The sequence below is a fragment of the Gadus chalcogrammus genome, chromosome 21 (assembly GCF_026213295.1).
Source record: "Gadus chalcogrammus isolate NIFS_2021 chromosome 21, NIFS_Gcha_1.0, whole genome shotgun sequence".
Taxonomy (NCBI): Eukaryota; Metazoa; Chordata; class Actinopteri; order Gadiformes; family Gadidae; genus Gadus; species Gadus chalcogrammus.
The window spans coordinates 12,460,837-12,481,711 of NC_079432.1; the positions used below are offsets into that span (position 1 = coordinate 12,460,837).

Consider the following 20,875-nt stretch of genomic DNA (forward strand, 5'->3'; position numbering starts at 1 on the left):
CACCCATGGATGCACAGCCCACCCAAACATACATGTGTGAAAAGCCTTTTGTATCAGGAAGGCTCTGTCACACTAAATTTGTACCGGCTGCCAAATTTGTACCGGGCGCGTCATCCATACGTAATCCATTCCGAACCTGCCTGTCAGCAGATGATCGCGTCGTCCGTTGCCGGGTTAGGTTTCAAAAAACATTCGCGCTCATGTTGCCAAAGACGAAATAACATAATACAGTTAACGGATCGCTAGATAACACTTGTTTTTACTTTATATTTGTATTGTATTTAATTGTTTGATCAAATTTAGCTAGTAAACTGAGTGTTTAAAGCGGGTTTCAAAAAACATTCGCGCTCATGTTGCCAAAGACGAAATAACATAATACAGAAAACGGATCTAGATAACACTTGTTTTTACTTTATATTTGTATTGTATTTAATTGTTTAATCAAATTTAGCAAGTAAACTGAGTGTTTAAAGCAGGTCAAGGACGAAATAGCACAATACAGATAACGGATCGCTAGATAGAAGGTTCGCGAATGCCAGTGAAGCTTTCACGTCATTCGACGCGATCGTCCGTTGCCAGGCAACGGACGAAGCGATCATCTGTTGCCAGGCAGATTTGGAGTGGATTACGTATGGATGACGCGCCCGGTACAAATTTGGCAGCCGGTACAAATTTAGTGTGACAGCTCCCTTCCTTGCTTTGTTTCTTACCTGACACTCACTGGGCGATGCTTTGAGGCACTTACTTACTACCTCTAATGCATCTTAAATGCACTTTCCTATTTTATATTTCTATATATGATTTATTATAGAGTTATATAGCCCTCCTCTTCTTATTCTCTTCTCTTCTCTTTGCTTATGTACATGAACATGTGTGTCACTGTCTTGCATGCGGGGCGGATGTGTGTGTGTGTGTGTGTGTGTGTGTGTGTGTGTGTGTGTGTGTGTGTGTGTGTGTGTGTGTGTGTGTGTGTGTGTGTGTGTGTGTGTGTGTGTGTGTGTGTGTGTGTGTGTGTATTCCCCAGGGTCCAGTAAAAAGGGGCTTTCACTACCTGTACGTGGACAGCCTGCAACCTTCCAAGATCCTCCTCAGCTTTTCTGCTCTGCTGAACTGGGGAGAGACAACAGAAGAGAGTAAGGATTCACGCACGCACGCCACACACACGCACGCACACACGCACTTACTTGCGCGGACAAAGCTATTGGACAAATGAACTGATTGAGATGCAAGCAAGCAAGATAAAAAACACGCTTTCAGAAGTACCTCTTTTGTGACCTTGGCCACATTGTAGAGTGAGCGCAGAATGTCATGAAGCTGCTCAACTCCCATGATGCAGTGCTTTGCGTGTGCGCTGCTTTCTCACTTCACATGCCTATCAACAAAAGATGGGCTCACATCCCACACTCACCCAACTCTGCCTCTCTCTCTCTCTCTCTCTCTCTCTCTCTCTCTCTTCTACTCTCCTCTCATCTCTCGTCCATCCTCTCTCTCTCTCTCTCTCTCTCTCTCTGCAGAGAGGGAGGTGTCTGTGGGTTCCAGGGCGGGGGTCCTCCAGGTCCAGCCCCACTCCTGGAGGACCCTGGAGTCGCAGTCCCCCCTCCTAATCATCAGGACCACTTCCTGCCGGGCTGCCGTGCTCTCACTGCCCCCCGGGTAGGGTTCTCACACCTTGACACACACACACACACACTCACACTCACACTCACATTCACACACACACCAGGGCAGTCGACAGTCGACTATTGGTTGCACTCTTAATAACGTTATGTGACTATATGTCTAAGGTCACTAGAAAAAAAATCCAAAATCAACACTGGTTGGCGTTGTTCTACTTACCAGAGAATACAAACCCTTAAAGAGGCAGTGGGTAGAATTGAGGGGGCATGTAGCGGACAGGCTTGGTAGATGCATGTTTTAACTAAAGTATAATCCCATTAAAATAAGCAGTGTGTTTGGGTGACCTTAAAATGAGCCCTTTATATCTACATGGGAGTGGCTCCTCTTCCAAGAAGCCCGATGTGTTTTCACACTAGCCCGGAACGGAGAAAAGGCTCTTGAGAGACTGCGGTTTTTAATTCATTCCACTTTCGAAGAAAGTGTAACTGAGCCCCCTGTTCAGCTTGAATGTGATCACTTTGAAATGGCTATGTTTTGGGCTGAGAGTTCTAGGTAGGAGAGAGGGGGGCGTGTTACCCCCCATGGCTATGACCCAATTGTGAATCTTTTTGAGTTCTGTCGCTGTGTTTGAGCGTTAGAATGAGCGATGTGCATATGAAGTGCGCTAGGCATCTTGCCGTTTTACTGGAAGTGTCCGAGAGGCTTAACCCTCTCTCAAAGGCGGACATCAAAATCAACCGCTGGCCAGAGGGAGTTCCACACATCCACACACACACACCGTGGCGTTATATATAAGTGTCCTGGAAACTTAACACCCTCTCGGACACGGCTTATACAGCCAGTGAAGGCGAGGTTATGCTCCGTCCTTTAACCCTAATCCTATCACATTTAACCCTATATCCTATGTATTTAGAGGTTTCAATTATATTGAATTATATTGACTTTTTAATCCAAGTGTAATATAGCATAGTGAATGTCAGTTTACGGTTAAGGGTGGCAATGATAAGTTGGTGTGCATTCCTTAATTTATCCATGTTTTGGAGACATTAGGTTTGAGGCTTTGTACATGTTCGATAACTAAAAGTAGATTATCACTCTTCTGGAGAAAGTTGGTCATGTTATCAAAAGCAACCTACCTATATTCAACTACCACAGTGCACTTAAACATTGGCTTGTGTTGCCGACTGCTCTCAAGATTATTGATCAATACATATAAGATAAAGCGATAATTTAGGTCTGATAATGTCCTTCACCACTCTGGATGCAATAAGATGATTTATTCACCGGATAGGGCCGCCTAAATGATCTTGCGATTAAAATAAATTTTCCTTTCTTGAAAAACGGTAATCCCGACGTATGTGTACCTTTTCAGCTCAGTGATTTAAATGATTTTATCGATGTGGGAAAAATGCAGAACCGAACAATTGCATTCATTGTAAAAGCACCTTAACGTGCAAGTGACCTATAGTTTTAAATTTACAGCGTAAACAACTAAACACAATTCACGTACAATATCATAATCAACCCTTCATGGAACCTCATCAGGGGATACTTGACTGGTTGTGGACGATGACAACATCATTTTTGTTGTAATTATGTAACACCTACTCGGTTGCCATTGCTACCAGCACACGTAAAGAGCAGTCCACTTACCAAATGCATTGACAAAGCAGCTCTAAATGTCTCAGAACGACCATGGAGGAGACCTTGAACCTAATTATTTAGTTAATTGTATTTCAACACGCAACTTAGTTTCTTAGAAAGCAATTGCAACCGAGCTCGACGGCTGTCATAATAGATAAATGGAAAGTATCTGTTCATATTTTTGGTGCTTGTGAATGTATGGAGCTCCATTGAGGGGAGGGGTAGCGGTGTCCAGGAGGGTTAACCTCCGTGGGACTGTATAGTATGAATCCCCGGTAGGTGGAGGGATGGATGGATGGATGTTAATAGTGAGAGAGAGAGAGAGAGAGAGAGAGAGAGAGAGAGAGAGAGACAGAGAGAGAGAGAGAGAGAGAAGACAGAGAGAGAATGAGAGATAGAGAGAAGAGAGAGGAGAGAGCGAGAGAGAGAGAGAGAGAGAGAGTCCTGCCCTACTTCCGGTTCTCACTTCCACTTGCCTCTGTTCCACTGTACAACTTCCCACAGAGGCTCCTTCCATCAATCTGTCCTAAAATAGGAAGCATGAAATTAGCTATTCTACTTCTAGAATTCTAGGCTGAAGTGTCCACTGTCCACTTACTGCGCATCAAGTCGCAAGTAAAGGTACGATAACCAATATTTCCAGATGTTATCCCCAATGAGTTTTTGGACTATGAGCTCCCATACTTACACTAAGACCATTGAAATCCATACTTATCTTCCTATGGGGGAACCCGTTATCGTGGCTCACTGAATGTAGATTAAAAGCCTCTCGGTGCAGTGTTGACTTACAGAGCCCAAACCCTCTCTGTGCTGGAGCCCTCACAGCAAAGATCAAGCAGGAGTCGTCGGCGTGGCTGAGACGCTCGGAGGAGCAGGAGAAAAAATGCTTCTCATGTCCTAGTCTCTATTAATGGCTGCTGACCTAGAAGCAGACGGGGGCCTAGTTTCTGGGGTCAGGCAGAGGTACCTGGCAGTGCAATTACCACAGAGCCGTAATCACACACATAGCACTTAGCTTATCATGCCGTGGGGCCCCGCGGAATAGACATACAAAAATGGGATTTGAAAATGCTTTTGTGCTGCAGTCTCTCTCTCTCTCTCTCTCTCTCTCTCTCTCTCTCTCCTCTCTCTCCTCTCTCTCTCACTCCTCTCTCCCTCTCTCTTCTCTCCCTCTCCCTCTCTCTCTCCTCTCTCTCCTCCTCTCTCTCTCTCTCCTCTCCTCCCCTCTCTCTCTCCTCCTCTCTCTCTCTCTCTCTCTCTCTCTCCTCTCTCTCTTCCTCTCATCTCTCTCTCTCTCTCTCTCTCTCTCTCTCTCTCTCTCTCTCTCTCTCATTTACTCTCAGGTGCCAGTGTTTCTTATCTTCTCTCCTTTGCTGGCTCCTCTCTTTCCATCCGCCCCACCGTGGGAAGATAATGTTATTTTCCTCCACTCTTCAATTTTCCTCATCGTTACGAGATTCTACTCACTTGTCCCTCTCGTTGTTTTTTATAAAACAATGCGATGCAATTTTCTTGGGTTTGTGTTTCCTCCACGGCATCAGACCCCCTCTGCTTTAAGTGCCATCATCCATTTGTCTCTATGATGGCGGAGTTATGTCAAGCGGTATAATGGCCGGTGGAGTGGGGTAGCTTGGCTGTCAGGAACATTGTGCTTGCAGACTTCTCATACACACACATGCACACGCAGACACACACGCCTACAAATGTACAAACATACACATTTACAACCCACGCACATTACACATATGTACTAAAACACAAACATGTTTACACACGTGTGCATAAACACACACACGTTAAACCCATATGACTCACACCGTGCACCACAAGTGCATCTACGCACACATTCAACAAAAATACATTTCAACACATAATGCATCACACCAATTATAAACGCAGAATGCAAAAGTGTTTATACTTGCGTTCGCAAGGTAAGTGCAGGTTGTTATGGTGACAAACAAGTGGCTTGGATGTAAACATGAAATGGCGACAGAGAGCTGTAAGGAAAAGTCTGCTCATCGCAGACCGATGAACGGCCAAAGGATTCCATACGTGAGAAGCCAGTATGTGGTGATGTTAACCTGCATGTTGTCCTCTCTTCTCTCTCCAGACGCCACACGCTACGGCGTCCACGTCAGGGCAGCGTTGGGCTACCACGTCCACCTGTACAGCTTGGCTCCCTTTGTGTTCGGGGATGAGGAGGCCGTCTTGCCCCACCTAGCGCAGGTCAGTCGCCCAACTATTGTGTTTTCTTTTCTTTCCCTTACCTCAGCGTCACCATCTCAGACGAGCAGGGATGTATCAATGCCGGGTTGTGCTGATGCCGATGTGGTTGCTTCTTGAGCAACACGCATAGCCTTTGAACCAAACGAAGCGAAAGAGAAGCTCATGATTTATTTGCCTTGGCCTATGCGTCTGGCCTCCCTGACGGTCAGACATCAGACTGGGGCCTACGACTGACACCCAATCCGCTCACTTCTCATACCGGTCGGTTTGAGATAGGATGACTGAACAGAGGGAACGCCCTCTGAGAGCACAGTTGATGGGCAACCAAGATGGCTGTCGCTGATGCCTCACATCTTTTGGTTGCTGTGATCAGTTGAAGGTCTAACCAATTGTGCCCAGAGGCATTTTGTTCTGTGCCTGTTGATAGTGCCCCTTGGTAAATCGAAAATGACATAAGGTTCCAGACTATTAGGCAGGCTGTTGGTCAGGCGATGTCAGGCTACAACACATAGGGATCCGGTTGAAACAGGCTTTGTTGGGGAATAAGGTTCTCGGTGGGGAGTGGTTGCCACTCGAGACACGTGAAGCTGGGACCATACAATGATTTCCTCTCCTTTGTGTTCCCCCCCCCCCCTCTGTGGTCCAGGAGAGTGTGCGTTTCAGAGAGCAGGCCGCGTCCATGCTAAGGGCTCTGGCCAGCCTGGTGCTGGGCTTCAGCCGGGAGCAGACGGCACTCAGGACGGCCCTGGAGGAGGCCTGCTGTCCACAGACCTGCTGCTCCGGCCTGGAGGGAAGGACGCACCGGCAGGTAGGACCGTAGGACCGGTGGCTCACACACTCTCACACACACGCAAGGACGCCCGTTCACTGAAACACACACACACACACACACACACACACACACACACACACACACACACACACACACACACACACACACACACACACACACACACAACACACACCAGAAACCACACACACACACACACACACAGCACGCACCCACACCACAACACACACACCACACACAGTAACCACACACACACACAGAAACACAGACACACACGCACACAAAAAACACAGGAAGAAGAAATCGATTTCTAACGCAATGCTTTGCACATTGCCTGGCTTGTGTCTGCATATGTGTGTGTAGGTGTTCAACAGTGCAGTGTACACCATGCTGTCTCAGGCCCTGGGCAGGAAGCTGACGCCAGAGGAAGGCTTTGCCGTGCAGGCGCTCACAGCCGACCCCCTGCTCTTCAGCGCCGACATCACTAAGCACTCAACGGCATGTAGGGAGATACACGTGTCTCTGTGTTTGTGTGTGCGTGTGTGATCATTTGAACCGTCTCGTTGTGTATTGTGCTGCGTCAGTTTTGACATTCTCACATCCCCTCCCACAACACTGCAGAACTATGTATGCAAACAGTGTATGACAGCCCTGCAGGTGATGAGTGTGTGTGCGTGTGTGTGTGTGTGTGTGTGTGTGTTTGTGCTTGTGCGTTTAATGTGGGTTTGTATGTGTGTGCGCTTGTTCATGTGTACGTGTGTGTGTGTGTGTGTGTGTGTGTGTGTGTGTGTGTGTGTGTGTGTGTGTGTGTGTGTGTGTGTGTGTGTGTGTGTGTGTGTGTGTGTGTGTGTGTGTGTGTGCACATGTACGTGTGTGTGTGGTGTATTTGTATGTTTGGATAGCGGAGGCGGTAGCTGGACCCCCAGAGGGCTGGCAGGACAGACAGCCCACAGACAGGGAGACCCACGCGGTCACCATCCTCCAAGCAGGCTTCAAAGGAGTGTTGACGAGGGGGGTCCTTAAAGCCTCCAAACCAGGTAAACACACAGTGGGTAAAACAGGCCTCGCTGCATCAGGAAGCTTTTCTATGGAGCCATGCATTGCGGGTGGGAGCCAATCTGAATCCATTGCAAAGCAAAATAATTGTGTTTAATGGAAAGGGGGGATTATATCATTAACCCCTTTTCTTATGGAAATGCTGAAACGTTGAATGATAGCTAATATACGAGGCTGACCGTAGCGAGTATTGCTAGATCTCGATGTGGGCTATGAAAGGAGGGTTTATTTAAGGAAATGGGAAAGTGTTTCCAGATGCTATCTCACCAGTCATAAGGCTGTGTTTCGAAACTTCCCAGAAAAGATAGCATTTTGGTCCGTGTGACGTCAGGGAACTTTAGTTGTACTTATCTTTTTCTATGTAGTATTTCAGACTGCTATCAAGTTCAGCTGCAGTACAAGTAAATATGAGCTGCTTACTGTTCTCTTTAGAAATATAAGCCTCGGATGACATTTATGTAATTTGCTATTCTGACGATTAATTTGGTAACAAGCATAAAATTATATTCTCTTTGATAAAAAATATATATATGCTGCATCACGGTTTACAATTCCCTGAACTTTCTAAGTGAGATAATAAAGGCAATTGCGTCATATTAAAGGTACTGTAGGGAAGATTTAAGAGCGGTTATTTGAGGAGCCAATTAACATTTTTTTGACAGACTAATCAGGTCTAAAATCCCCTCTTCCCTGATTGGTTCAGGGAATTCAATTTGTGTGTCATCACAGGTGCATGAAATGCACCACATGTAAGGAGATAGGGAGCAGAAAAAGTTCCTTTGGTAATTTAGTTCAAAATTGTTTTCTCTTCTGCTCCTTTTTGCTCCCTATTTCCAACTCTCAAATCGTACGTACAGCAGCTTTAGTTAATTAGTAATCTGATGGTTCCTCTGACATTTGTTATGGATTATTTAAAGTAATATTCAATACAGGATCCTAATATTGCATGGTATTCGCTGTCTCAACTTCATTCATACAAGTACACACCAGACATCAAGGGTTTGTTGTTGATATTTACCTATGTGTGGACACTAAAGGGAGGCATTCTCTGTGAGACGGTGATGTGAAGTGAGGGTGATGTGACTGCCAAGTTATGAAGGCCTAAAAAGCCCTGATGAGGGTCGTCACTGAGGTCTACAAAAAAAAGAGTAAAGTGGACTGCTTAAGTAAATGCATGTTCACAGACAAACACAGACAAAGACACACGCACACGCACCACACACACACACCACACACACACACTCTCACCACACACACACACACACACACACAAACACACACACACACACACAACACCAAAAACACAAATCACACACACACCCACACACACACCACAAAACACACACACACACCCAACGCCCTAAGCCTTGTCCTGCTTTGTGTTCCTCCTCCTTCCTTTACGTTGAGCCGCTGGCCAATGGGACGAATGCTTATCGATGAGCCTGCCAATCTTACTTAATACATCGTGACAGGTGAGGGGTTGGCGTGGAGTCAGGGGACAACACACACACACACACACACACACAGGACACACAGACACACAGACACGCACACAGATTCACAGATTTAACCAGCAAGAACCCCAGTGGCTGAGTACAGCAGATGGAGAATCCATAAATGTATCGGAGCATAGAGATAGAGATACTGAGGGTGATTGTTTACCCTCACACTAGAATCTAGGCGGATTCTATGAATTTATGTGTCTGTGTTCTCGGAATCAGAGTTACTCATAACCTGCCGAAACACGTAAATTATCAATCTTTGATAAATGCTCTTGATTCTCTCAGTAGCATTTTTGTTTAGAAATTCGATTGATTTTTCTTTGTGAAAGCTAGGCTATGAATGAGGACAACCCTTGTGTTGTATTTGATGATATTCCATTTACATCCCGACAATATTCAATAAATGTAAATTTTCTGACCCAAAAGAGATCATTGAATGGTAGATGGTTGCTGTGTATCTGATGTTATAGGATGGTGTCTGTATCTGTCAGAGGCCTGTAATAAGCTTGTTCATGGTCTGCCTTTCCAACTACCCGGACGCCTGCGCTCGCTCCAGCCGTACCCTCACTGCGCATTGCCCGAGGCTTCAACAAGACTAAGCAGACCAATTGCTAAAACTAGCGAGATTGTCATGTGTTTTTGGGGAGTGGATTTAGAGGGAGGTCTGAAAGGAGGGGTGGGATTCTTTCAGTCGGATTGATTAAAATCAATTTTACTTTGGTTGGCTGCTTCAAATTGCCCACCCCAGCTTTAGTATCTGCTCTCTGTGGCGGTGGCTCCCCCAGTGGCTGACTGAGCACCGCCAGAGATGAGAAACAAGGGCTGCCATTCTCAATTTGTTTTCCAGGGCCCAGGGCTTGCTGTGTTCTGTGCCGGCTGACTGGAACACATGACGCCATTGGCCCCTACATGTTTCACTGTAGGTCACACATATGGACAGGCACATAGCGAACATGGCTAAGACACACACGCACACCCGCACACACACACACAAACGACTTGGATTGCTAACACAATCAAGTGTTTGTTTTGTAAAAGTTCAGTTAATTTGGCAAATTTCATGTTTGATTGTCTCGCAAAAGAAACTGAATTTGCAGCAAGGGATAAACATTTGAATCATACTCCAAATGGATACTTAAAAGGCTCTAAGGATAACAAGCAAGTGAAAGGGTAAAAAACATATGACCTTGGTCAGTAGTGTGAGACAGAGAAAGTGGCAGGCGTGCAAGATGAATGCAAGATTATAATTATTGTGCAAATGTATTGAACATGGTATGAAGAAGAATTTAGTCGTCGCGCGCGCACGCGCGCGCACACACACAAACACGACACACACAACACACACACACACACACACACCAACACAACACACACACCACACACACCACACACACAACACACACACCACACACACACACACACTGTTAGGAAATGAGCCCGTAATTGACACCTTCTCTCTACAGGGATTTGTTTATTCAGAGTAGTAAAAGGGCTCTGAAGGAAGCACTTAAAGACTAAAAGAACGACCAATCACCGTCTGAAACATTTTGAAAAAGCCATTTGCAAAAAGATATATAAATAAAGCAATCATATCAGGATTCCTGTCCTATTTGAGTTGACAAAACAAATAAACAGCAAAGATCCCCTTTCCCAGCCAACGTCGGCATGTTACAAAGTGTGCCAAGAGTTGCTTGACGTATTAGAGAGGCAATGGCAGCTCATCATCTTACTCATCGCTGGCATTATCCACGTCCCGCCATAATGACGCTATTGATTCTGAGGAGTGGCCAGAGGAAGTTGCAGAGGAAGGGAGAGGAAGAGCCGGGGAGTAAAGTGAAGTTTGCTGGGCTTGTACATTGGTGGGTGGGGTAGGGAGGTGGTATGTACCTGACTATGTGGATGAGGTGTCATACCTGCCCCGTACATATACAATACACACACTCACTATGCAAAGGGATTTCGGTGTCTTTTAAAAGCTATTTATATACATGAAAATCAGTCCTGTGTTTGTTTAATGTATATGCATATAGGTTGGTGGTGCGGCAGGAAGTTGGTAAGTAGGTGTGTAGATAGATGCCTGATGAATAGGAATGAGTGACCTGTGCGTTTTTTCTGTGCAGCTGAGGATAACCAGTCAGTTTTCTTGTACTATGCACATGCACACAAAGGTGTGCACACACACCACACACACACACACACACAACACACACACACACACACACCACACACACACACACACGACACACACACACACCCACACACACACACACACACACACACACACTAGCGCATGGCCTCACCTCCACCCTGGGTACTGCATCTTTCATGAAACGCCCTGTCATCACTGGAGCTGCCTGCTGGGATGAGTGTCATGAGGTAATGTCAAGGTGTGAACACCCTCCGTTGGTCGCTTCTCACCAAAATGAGAAGCATAAATTCAATTTCAACACATGCCCGTCTGAACCAGGCGCCCCTTGAACTATGTCAAATGTAATCAGGTGCTCAAGGTGTGGTGTCTCGTTCCTTTGATGGAACGTCTGTGCTTGTACCATGTGTCTTTGCGTGCATGTCTAATTTGTGTGTTTGTGTGTGTGTATGTGTGTGTGTGTGTGTGTGTGTGTGTGTGTGTGTGTGTGTGTGTGTGTGTGTGTGTGGTGTGTGTGTGTGTGTGTGTGTGTGTGTGTGTGTGTGTGTGCGCGCCGATGGGTCATCTTGCCCAGGAACCAAAGAGAATCTCACTGCGTCCAAGACTCTAGCAGACATGTGGCCTAGCGTTGAATCTGACCCAGAGAAGCATTCCTCCATCTTGCTGTGGTAAGTAATGCATGGATAAAAATAATTAATTAATAATCAATTATAACGGTATACGTCCCAAACCACTGTACTACAAAACAAAGCATAGCAAACAAAATAAAACATAAAAAAACACCAACACACACGAAAGGCCGGTTTGGTCCAGCAGACCTCCAGCGTGCGGGACCTACATGCACGTCCCTGTCCGGCGCCTTGTCGGGAGCCATGTGCTGCCGCCTGGCATCTGCCTCTTGCCATTGCCGCGTGCCCAGGCTGAGCTCTCTCTTCAGGCTGTGTCCTGTGGCGACCAGGCAGGGAGCATTTTTCCACATTGTGCGCCACGCTTCACCCCATAGTACCATCTGCTGTTTATCCTCTCCTCCCTCCAACCGGCTAGTGGCGGCTGCCCATCGACCCGCCGCCATAGGAAGTAGTGCCGTGTAGTGTGTGTGTGTGTGTGTGTGTTTCATTTTTTTTTCAAGGCTGTTGTGTGTGTGTGTTTCATTTGGCAAGTGTGTGTGTCTTTGTGTGTGCGCACCGCCTTTGTACTCAAGTGTCAAGCTCATTGACAGAAGCGACCCTTGGTTTCATTCAAAAAAAAGATGAGCGCATTTGTGATTCGCTCCAATCTCTGTTGCGAGGGTCTTGCTCCGTCAGAATTAATGTAATAACTAAGGAGATATTGCAGAAATAGAGAGACTCTTTTTGAAGGGTGAAACCTGTAGGTGGAGTTCAAGTGATGGGGTGACTGATGACAGATTGTTTTTTTGACTACAAGAGAAGGGATAGGTGAAACTGAATAAATATAGAATAGCAGAAACATAGAAAAGGGACGAAAACAACGAAGTGCAACGTATTGTGAAGATGTTTTTATCATCATGCATATTATATATGCCCCACTGACTGACACTGACTCTGGCACTCATACCCATCACCAATTTGTAAATTCTTATATTCTTGTATCTTAAATTCTTAAATTCTTGTGTCTTTTACTTTAGTTTTTAATTTATTTATTCTATTTTATCCTTTTTTAATTGATCGCTTATGTTCCTGCTTGTTTATATGGTGTTATATATATATCTCTCTTCTTCATTGTTCATTGTTATTGTCTTAATGTATGCACCTTAATCACCAAGCCAAATTCCTGGTTGGTGTAAAACCCTTCTTGGCAATTAAATCCTTTCTGATTCTGATTCTGATTCTGATTAGTAAATTAGTAAGGTTCCAAATCTCTTATATCGGAATCATCTTGCAGTATCCTTATTGTTATATTTTTGTCAATAAGTCCACAATTTATTGTTTTGTTTTTCTGTTGGGGCTATTCTTGTGCCACAGCAATAATGTGTAGCGCAGCCACTCTTCAGCAAAAGGAAAAGGTCACTACTTGTTGGTCAATATTGCATTCAACTGCACTCCCCTCTCATAACTAAACTCCTCCACATCCTCTACCTCGCTTTCTCTCTCTCTCTCTCTCTCTCTCTCTCTCTCTCTCTCTCCTCTCTCTCTTCTCTCTCTCTCTTCTCTCTCTCTATCTCTCCTCTCTCTCTCTCTCTCCTCTCTCTCTCTCTCTCTCTCTTTGTTTCTGTCTCTGTCTCTTCTTTGCACTTGGTTCTATGAACATCCCTACTGTACCAACAGCGATATATTGTTGCACCTTCTTATGACAAATGTACTTATTGTGAGTCGCTTTGGATAAAAGCGTTTGCTAATTGCCCTGAATGTAAATGTAAATGTGTCTCTGTCGCTCGCTCTCTCTCTCTCGGTCTCTATCTCTGTCTGTCTCTCGCTCTACCTTTCTCTCTGTCTCTGTCTCCCGCTCTACCTTTCTCTCTGTCTCTGTCTCTCTCTCTCTGTCTGTCTCTGTCTCTCTGCCACACAGTTCCATCCTGGCTCACCCGGCAACGATAGCAGGGCTCTACCCCTGCCAGCAGGACGAGAGTAGCAGGATGGCCTTCTCTGACTACACTTTGCCATTAGTGCAAGAGACGCTCAGCTCATGGTTGCTGGTGTTCAGGTGGGTGCTTGCTATACAATATAAAGCGTTTTTAAGCGTCTTAGAGTACCATATTAAGCGCTATATACATTTCATTTATTATTATTATTATTATAGGACCCTCAACAAACTAATGAAGGACCACACTGGGATACAATCTGGTTAGGGGTCAGATGTTCAGATCAAATGGTTTGCTTAGGTTTTATAAGGCGTTACGATGCTTTTTGAAAGCCAAATCGAATCATTAAACGTTATGAAAGAATATAATTTTTCCATCAACCACACTAACCCTAACCAAAAATCAACTTTGTATGTATAAATCAGTAGCAGTCCCTTAAGTTCAAGATCTTGTTTAGTCAAGTTTTACAAGGTCGAATGAAAATGAAAATGAATATACCTAATGTATGTGCAGGTTATTTGGTGTAAACATGAACATTACAAAACTGAAACCATAATCAGTGCTGGTGACCAAACATTAAAGTCAAATAATGGGGGTCTATAAGATTGATATATTGTTTAGCGGCCTAGTCGCAGGCACAACCAAAAGGGCCCCAACCTTAATGATAGAACTGATGCTTTAATTACTTAAATTGGCAATCTCGAAGATTTCCATTCTGTTCTCTCTGGCGACACCAAACAGTGTTGCCACCCACAGCCAGTTTGTAACATTAATAAGACTGCAAATGCAAGGACATTCCTCAGTGGGCCACATGCTCAATCAGCAATGTGTGACCTCATTCGGAAACATTCCCTTACCAGACAATTATTTTCGTGGAGATAGCGAGATGGCCACTTTAATTAGCCAGTATTTCACCACCACTTGTTTGTCGCCCGTTCCCCTTCATCCTGTCCTCCTGTGGTTCCAGAGAGGTGCTCCTGGTGCCCAGAGACATGCTGCTGTCAGCCAAGGTGTTCTCTCCTGTCCCCTGCTGTCAGCTCCATGTCATCAACAACGATACCCTGGAGGAGCTGCCGCAGGCTCTGGGGAGGCTAGTCCCCTGTGTGTACCGGCCCAACAAGGTGGGGGAGACCCATACCAAAACTCTGGTTTACCTCATTTTAAGAACAACAAATCCCAGCTCTCTGATGACTGATGACAGTGTTAACACTTAAAGAATCTTACCTCATCAGTGGCAGCCATATGAATGATGAGGATGATGTTGATGATGATGATTACGGTTCAGATGTTCACAGAACATTGATTTAAATGTGATTGGCCGGAAATGAACGTTATATCATTGGCCAATAATACTTCTGCGAATACTTTCCCAATTGTTCTTCATTATCAAACATAATCACATACAAATTATCATTCATAATAACGAGTCAGTCATTTATCATAATAATTCTTTATAACAATATATGATGATGATGATGATGATGATGATGATGATGATGATAATAATACACAGCTGACAATCACTCGTCGTTGAGTGACACCACTGGAGTAAGGCAGAGGTTGCATGAGTCGTTTTGATTGTGTCCTTCTCCCCAGCTCGGCTATACCTTTCTAGTCGAGGCTTACACCCCTCAGTCCCCACCCCTGGGCGCCAAGGTGACGCTACGCCTGATTGGCTCCAGAGAGCCCCTCCCGGAGCTGGCTGGAGGCGCTCCGCCGTGCAGCTTCTCTGTGAAGGAATTCAGGGATTACTACATTCCCAACGACAAACATACCGTATGCCGGTGAGCGTGGGAAGGCGACGGGCAATTATTCTGAGCCGCTTTTGCGGTTTGTTGATGACATGGTTCAGGAAAGGGGAAACGTGATCTCCATAATTCATGGATACGTTGACGTTTATTGTTTTTTTGTGTGAGGGGAAGTATTGTCATGTTTTACCAGGACTCTTATAATTAATCGTGATGGTTTTACTGTGATTCATAGTGCAGGATCGGCATAGTTTTCCTATGATGTGTGATACGACAAGACTCATTTGGAAGCAACCTAAGAGACCAATCATGTCTTTTGCCGAACAATATGATTGTATGTCCGATCTGAAGAATCATTTTCACCAGACAAATGTATATGGACCATTTTTTATTTTGTTTTCATTTATAGCACAGTCCCATATAATGCTAGAGACGCATCTAGCGAGAGGGGGATGTAAAACTCTTTACGACATTTATTTGTCAGGGACCATATAAAAAATCATGAATCCCACACATGAGAAGAGATGCATTGTACCCAAATGATCTACTAGCTAATTTCCTTACATTAAAGGTGCTCTCCTGATCCCAGGTGTCCTGACTGGCAGAGTCTACCGGGGAATCTGGAAGATACCATGTCAGCATTAACATAACCATCTGTTACATGAATGGGAAAATAGGCCTCACCCCCACCTGCTCCTTAATGACATGTATATGAATTCACTGCAAGTCACTGTCGATCAAAATATCTGCTAAATCACTTATTCAGCAGGTCCCCACAGACCGCAACGGTCATACTCTTCGACCTGTTTAGTCCGCCATTGATGATATGGAGCTGCTGTGCAAAATGGAGCCAAAAAGGCTGACATGCAATTGCTCTCTCCCCGAACCGATCCCTTTTCTTACAGGTACTCCGTCAGGGTGAAGGCGGACATCGTGGCCACGGTCCACTTTCGCTCCTCCAATCCCGACGTCCTGATCCGCCTGTCCGTCCTGGACCACGAGAAGGAGGTCGCCGGCGCCAGCGGCAAGGGTCACTCCCTCATCCCCATCTTCCACTTCCTGTCCGATCAAGGTATGGTACTACAGAACACTACTCAACACTTCAGTGTTGTGTAGTGTAGTGCGGCTGTTGGCTACCAAGTGCTATATCCTCCTTTTAGATAGTATTAAAGGGAAAGCTTCCAGTCTTTGGAATTTATGAAATATAAATGAAGGTGTGTGTATATGTGTGTTCCGAAAAAAAGAAATCCGACCAGCTGTACATGCTCATCTGATCTCTCTCCAAATTGTACCTAACACTTGCATGCACGCACACATACACACAAACACACAAACATGCACACACACAAGCACGCACGCTACCCCACACACACACACACACACACACACACACACACACACGACTATATCTGCCATGTTGTGTAGTGAGACCCACTCTAAAATCTGTGCGACAGTAACGTGTTCAATCACTCCGCCCACGCGTTAAAGCAGCAATGCAAACAGCAGCAGGACTCCCGTCTGGAGCTGCTTCCCGTGCACCAATATGCTCGCCCCGCTCATTACAACCGGCAGGAGTTCATCCCTGTGGAGCCAATCAGAGCGCCCGGATGTCTGAAGCTATCAGCCCGTCAGGAAACCATGTCCACCCCAGTGTGTTGCTCCACATGCTCGAAACCCAATAGACGTGTGAAAAGCGTGTGAAAAGTGAAAAGGTCAGAAGAAAATTAAATGAAACCTGAAATCGGGGGGTGGAAGTTCACTTGGCTGAAGGTTTTAGAAAAGAGTTACTTCTCCAGAAGTAGTTGGATACGACTATTGTGTTATCGGTGCTCGGTATGCAAACACAGTTGTCATGGTAGCCAACTGTAACCTTAAAGTGGTCCTTAAAGTGGCAATCTCGAAGATTTTCATGCAAGAAAATATCTGTTATGTCCGCATCTATCGCCACATGATGTAAAACACTGGGGATTGAGCCTATGGCCCACGGATGAAAACATTTGCAGCATTACCAATGTGACGGACTGGATGTCGGTGGCGACACCGTTGGGATCTATAGGACCAACTACCGCTTATCGCCACAGGAAACAAAACCGGGTGGGTCTGGTTGATCCAAGTATAGACTGGAAGCCTTCCTACACAGGGCTCATTCTCAACCCCCCCCCGTCCCTCTTGGCTGTAGACCTCAAAGGGCCTTATTATGTTTATGTTGCATCTTCCTTGGGAACCATACACAGTCTGTCACACAGGCACCAAGCCAAGACTGTCACTCGATCATGGGGTATGTGGGCTACAAATTCATCTGGGCCGCCTCGCCTGTTACTTCAGAGCACAACACTGCTTAACTTCAGGATGGGCCCCCCCCCCCCCACACACACACACACACACATCCGCTCCTTCTTGGCCGCAGGGTGAACCTTTTGCGATGGGATTATGAGCGAAGAAGGGAACATGAGGACAAAATCTTTATATCGAACGACAGCGTCTATTGCAAAAGTCCTGGATGACTAAGGAAAATATCTGTCCTCCCCCCCCCCCCCCCCCCCCCCCCCCCCCCACACACACACGCACACACTCCCCACCCTTCCTCAGACATCCTTAACAAACAAAACACATACACACAGATGCTGAACGGCCAACTGTTCGATATCACACATACCCACAGAAGGGAAATTCAGTGTGGATTTAATGCTGCCGATATGATTTAATTAATTCAACGTTGTGAAACCTCTAATGATTATTGAGGAAGGCACCCCTCCCATTAGTGATTTACTAAGTAGTTAGCTATTTAGTCAGAGCACCAGAGCTGAAAGGGGTTGCAGGTAGGAGGGGGAGGGGGGGGTACCTCGTAGTCTCAGCTTCCTCTAACAGCCAGCCAGCAGCCTGTTCAGTATTCAAGCTGCGTCTCAGTCCCGTTCAGGCATCGTGTTCACTGTGTTGTGTTGCTCTACTACACCAGCAGCCACGGCCCCCCGTTCCCCGAGCACCGCCGTGGATCAAAACAAGGAGGAGGAGGAGGATGGGTCCGCAGGCCTGAAGGAGGAGAAGAGGAGCGAGGAGCCTGACTCTACCCAGGGAGGAGAGCCCCGAGCGGACCCCTGTCGGACTCCCTCGGAGACGACGGTAGCACCAGACGTATGAGTGTTTCTTTCTTCTCTATCCACCTCATACACACTTGCAGAAAATACAACCTATGCAAGTTTATTCTAAATCCCACTCCCTCTTTCTCCCCCCCTCTCCCTCTCCCTCTCTCTCCCCCTCTCCCTCTCCCTCCTACCCCCTCTCTCCCTCTCTCTCTCTCTCCCCATGTTTATGTATGTATGCACATACATGCATACATACATACACATCTATACATCTATAAATACACATAAATACATACATACACATCAATACATCTATACATACATACACATCAATACATCTATACATACACATATCTACATCTATACATACACATATATTCATTCACAAGCACAGGCCCACACACCGGTGTATACCAACACACACATGCATTCCCCAAGAGAGAAGGGGGTTGGGCATGTTATCATATCTGTCTTAAAACGGCTTGTCAGCCGACACGTCGTGTCCCCGTGATGGATGCCGTTGTCCTCTTCATTCTCCTGACAGGACAGGCAGGTGTTGACGAAGTTGCTGCCTGCTCATTCATACAATGAAACACACACACACACACACACACACACACACACACACACACACACACACACACACACACACACACACACACACACACACACACACACACACACAAAGACACAAAGACACCTCACCATATCTCGACGATGGAGCCTAAGCATACTTTTGAGATTTTTCCTGATTTTGTTCACATGCCCTATAACGTAATCGACGCTATGCTATCCAATGACACACTAACTCATCGATGTTACGCTAATGGTTCATGCATGAAATCCATAGGATGAATGTTATCTTGTTTATATTTTAAATGTCATAGAACCCAATTGCAATCTACAGTTTAGAAAATAACAAAGTTCATACTGTTGGAATAACCCTGAGGTGTTTCGGTTAGATTAAAGCCGCTTGTATCCATTCATAATACATAATATAATTACATCTTAGAATGTCCTCAGTTTTAGAAACCCAAGGGTACAAACCAGCAGAAGAAAACCAAAAGGCGATGTCATCCATAGCAATGAGACATCACCGCAATCGATCATGTTTAATGTTCCTGGATCAGAACTGGGGGCAGGCGGAATCAAGAGGTATCAATCAGGATTAACACGATGCAGGGATTAGCCCAGTCAACCATCAAAGCCCTGCTATGTCCGTATACTGGCATGCACCGCACATATTGATACAGCCGTGAATGATCACGGCTGGATCCTTGATTCTACGTGGGTAAAACATAACGAAAACGAGACGGATTATAGACACAGGTCACTCAGAAAAATCCAATAACTCACAAACCAATGATTTCCACGCCAGACTCCTGTGTCTTCTGTCCTCTCTCGTAAAGGGATCCGGTTTTCGTTCAAGGAACTTCTTTAAAAAGTGAGATTGACCCTTGTGATACTATCCTCTGCTGAACTCCTATCAGTTGTATAATCCACCGGTATGGTGTGTTGAAGGGTAGCTGGAATGTGGTGGCTAGAAGGATGTGGGTGTTGCCACCCCCTTCTCCAGCCCTGGCCAACAAGCCCCCTTGCCCCTAGCTCTCTTTGTGTGCCGCTGCAGAAAAATACAAACACAAATCTTCACTTGAGTCGAAGAGGCCAGAAGAAAATAACCAAAATAGCTCCTTCCTGTAGCTCCCTGGCGTGAATCGACACCAGTTTGTGTTCATCGTTATTTGTTCCGCGCTACTGGACCCACAGGAGATTGTGTTGTGTTTGATTTTTATGTGTACTATTCTATAACTCCGGTATTTGCATTTGTCTCTGCCCTCAATCAGATAAAGAGGTATAGTTCTCTGTGTTTCTTTCAGTGTCACGTTTGACTAGTGCACCGTTTCACACCGCAAATTATACTTGGTACTAGCACTTGGTACGTCTCATTGCGATGAAATGGTAGCGCTCGTTCCATGCAATTTGACGAGGTGTTTTCACAGACTCATTGCTTAAAGGTGTAGTGTGTAGGATTTAGTGACCTCTTGTGGTGAGGTTGCAGATTGCAGCCAACCAAATTGAAGCAAACCAAAAGATCAACCATAAGATAGCAATTATGATTGTTAAAATAAATGCGCCCTCTCTAGAACCGTTTGTCAGGCCAAATGGAGGAGCCCCCCCCCCCCCCCTATGTAGATATCAAAGGCTAATTTTAAGATAACGTAAACAAAACTATTCCTATTTTTGTGGGATTATACACTCATTCAAACATACTCACAAACATAATATTCCATTTCTGCCAAGTCTGTTCCGCTTGACGCCACTCAATTCCATATACTGCACTTTTAAATCATAAGGAGAGAATATTATCATTCTGGCAAATGATCATTTGTACAAGAAAAAGACAATTCTTATTATATAGTGTCCCCTTTCTCAAATTCCTGCACTGTGTTTCCATTGAGTCGTCATCGTATCAATTCATCCCCGGACCGGAGAGTCTGTTGAACATGGCTGATGCTTTGCTCTG

General features: G+C 45.5%; 1 protein-coding gene across 1 annotated transcript in view; it reads left to right on the plus strand.

The window, feature by feature from the left end:
- Positions 1-20,875, plus strand: part of adgb (androglobin) — a 58,517-nt gene that overhangs the window by 25,851 nt on the left and 11,791 nt on the right. The window contains 13 exon segments of the mRNA XM_056581302.1: positions 1,025-1,133; positions 1,515-1,653; positions 5,372-5,384; positions 5,386-5,487; positions 6,134-6,295; positions 6,641-6,779; positions 7,180-7,314; positions 11,556-11,649; positions 13,508-13,642; positions 14,488-14,641; positions 15,117-15,304; positions 16,174-16,340; positions 18,225-18,400. Coding sequence (XP_056437277.1) covers positions 1,025-1,133; positions 1,515-1,653; positions 5,372-5,384; positions 5,386-5,487; positions 6,134-6,295; positions 6,641-6,779; positions 7,180-7,314; positions 11,556-11,649; positions 13,508-13,642; positions 14,488-14,641; positions 15,117-15,304; positions 16,174-16,340; positions 18,225-18,400 — 1,713 coding nt within the window.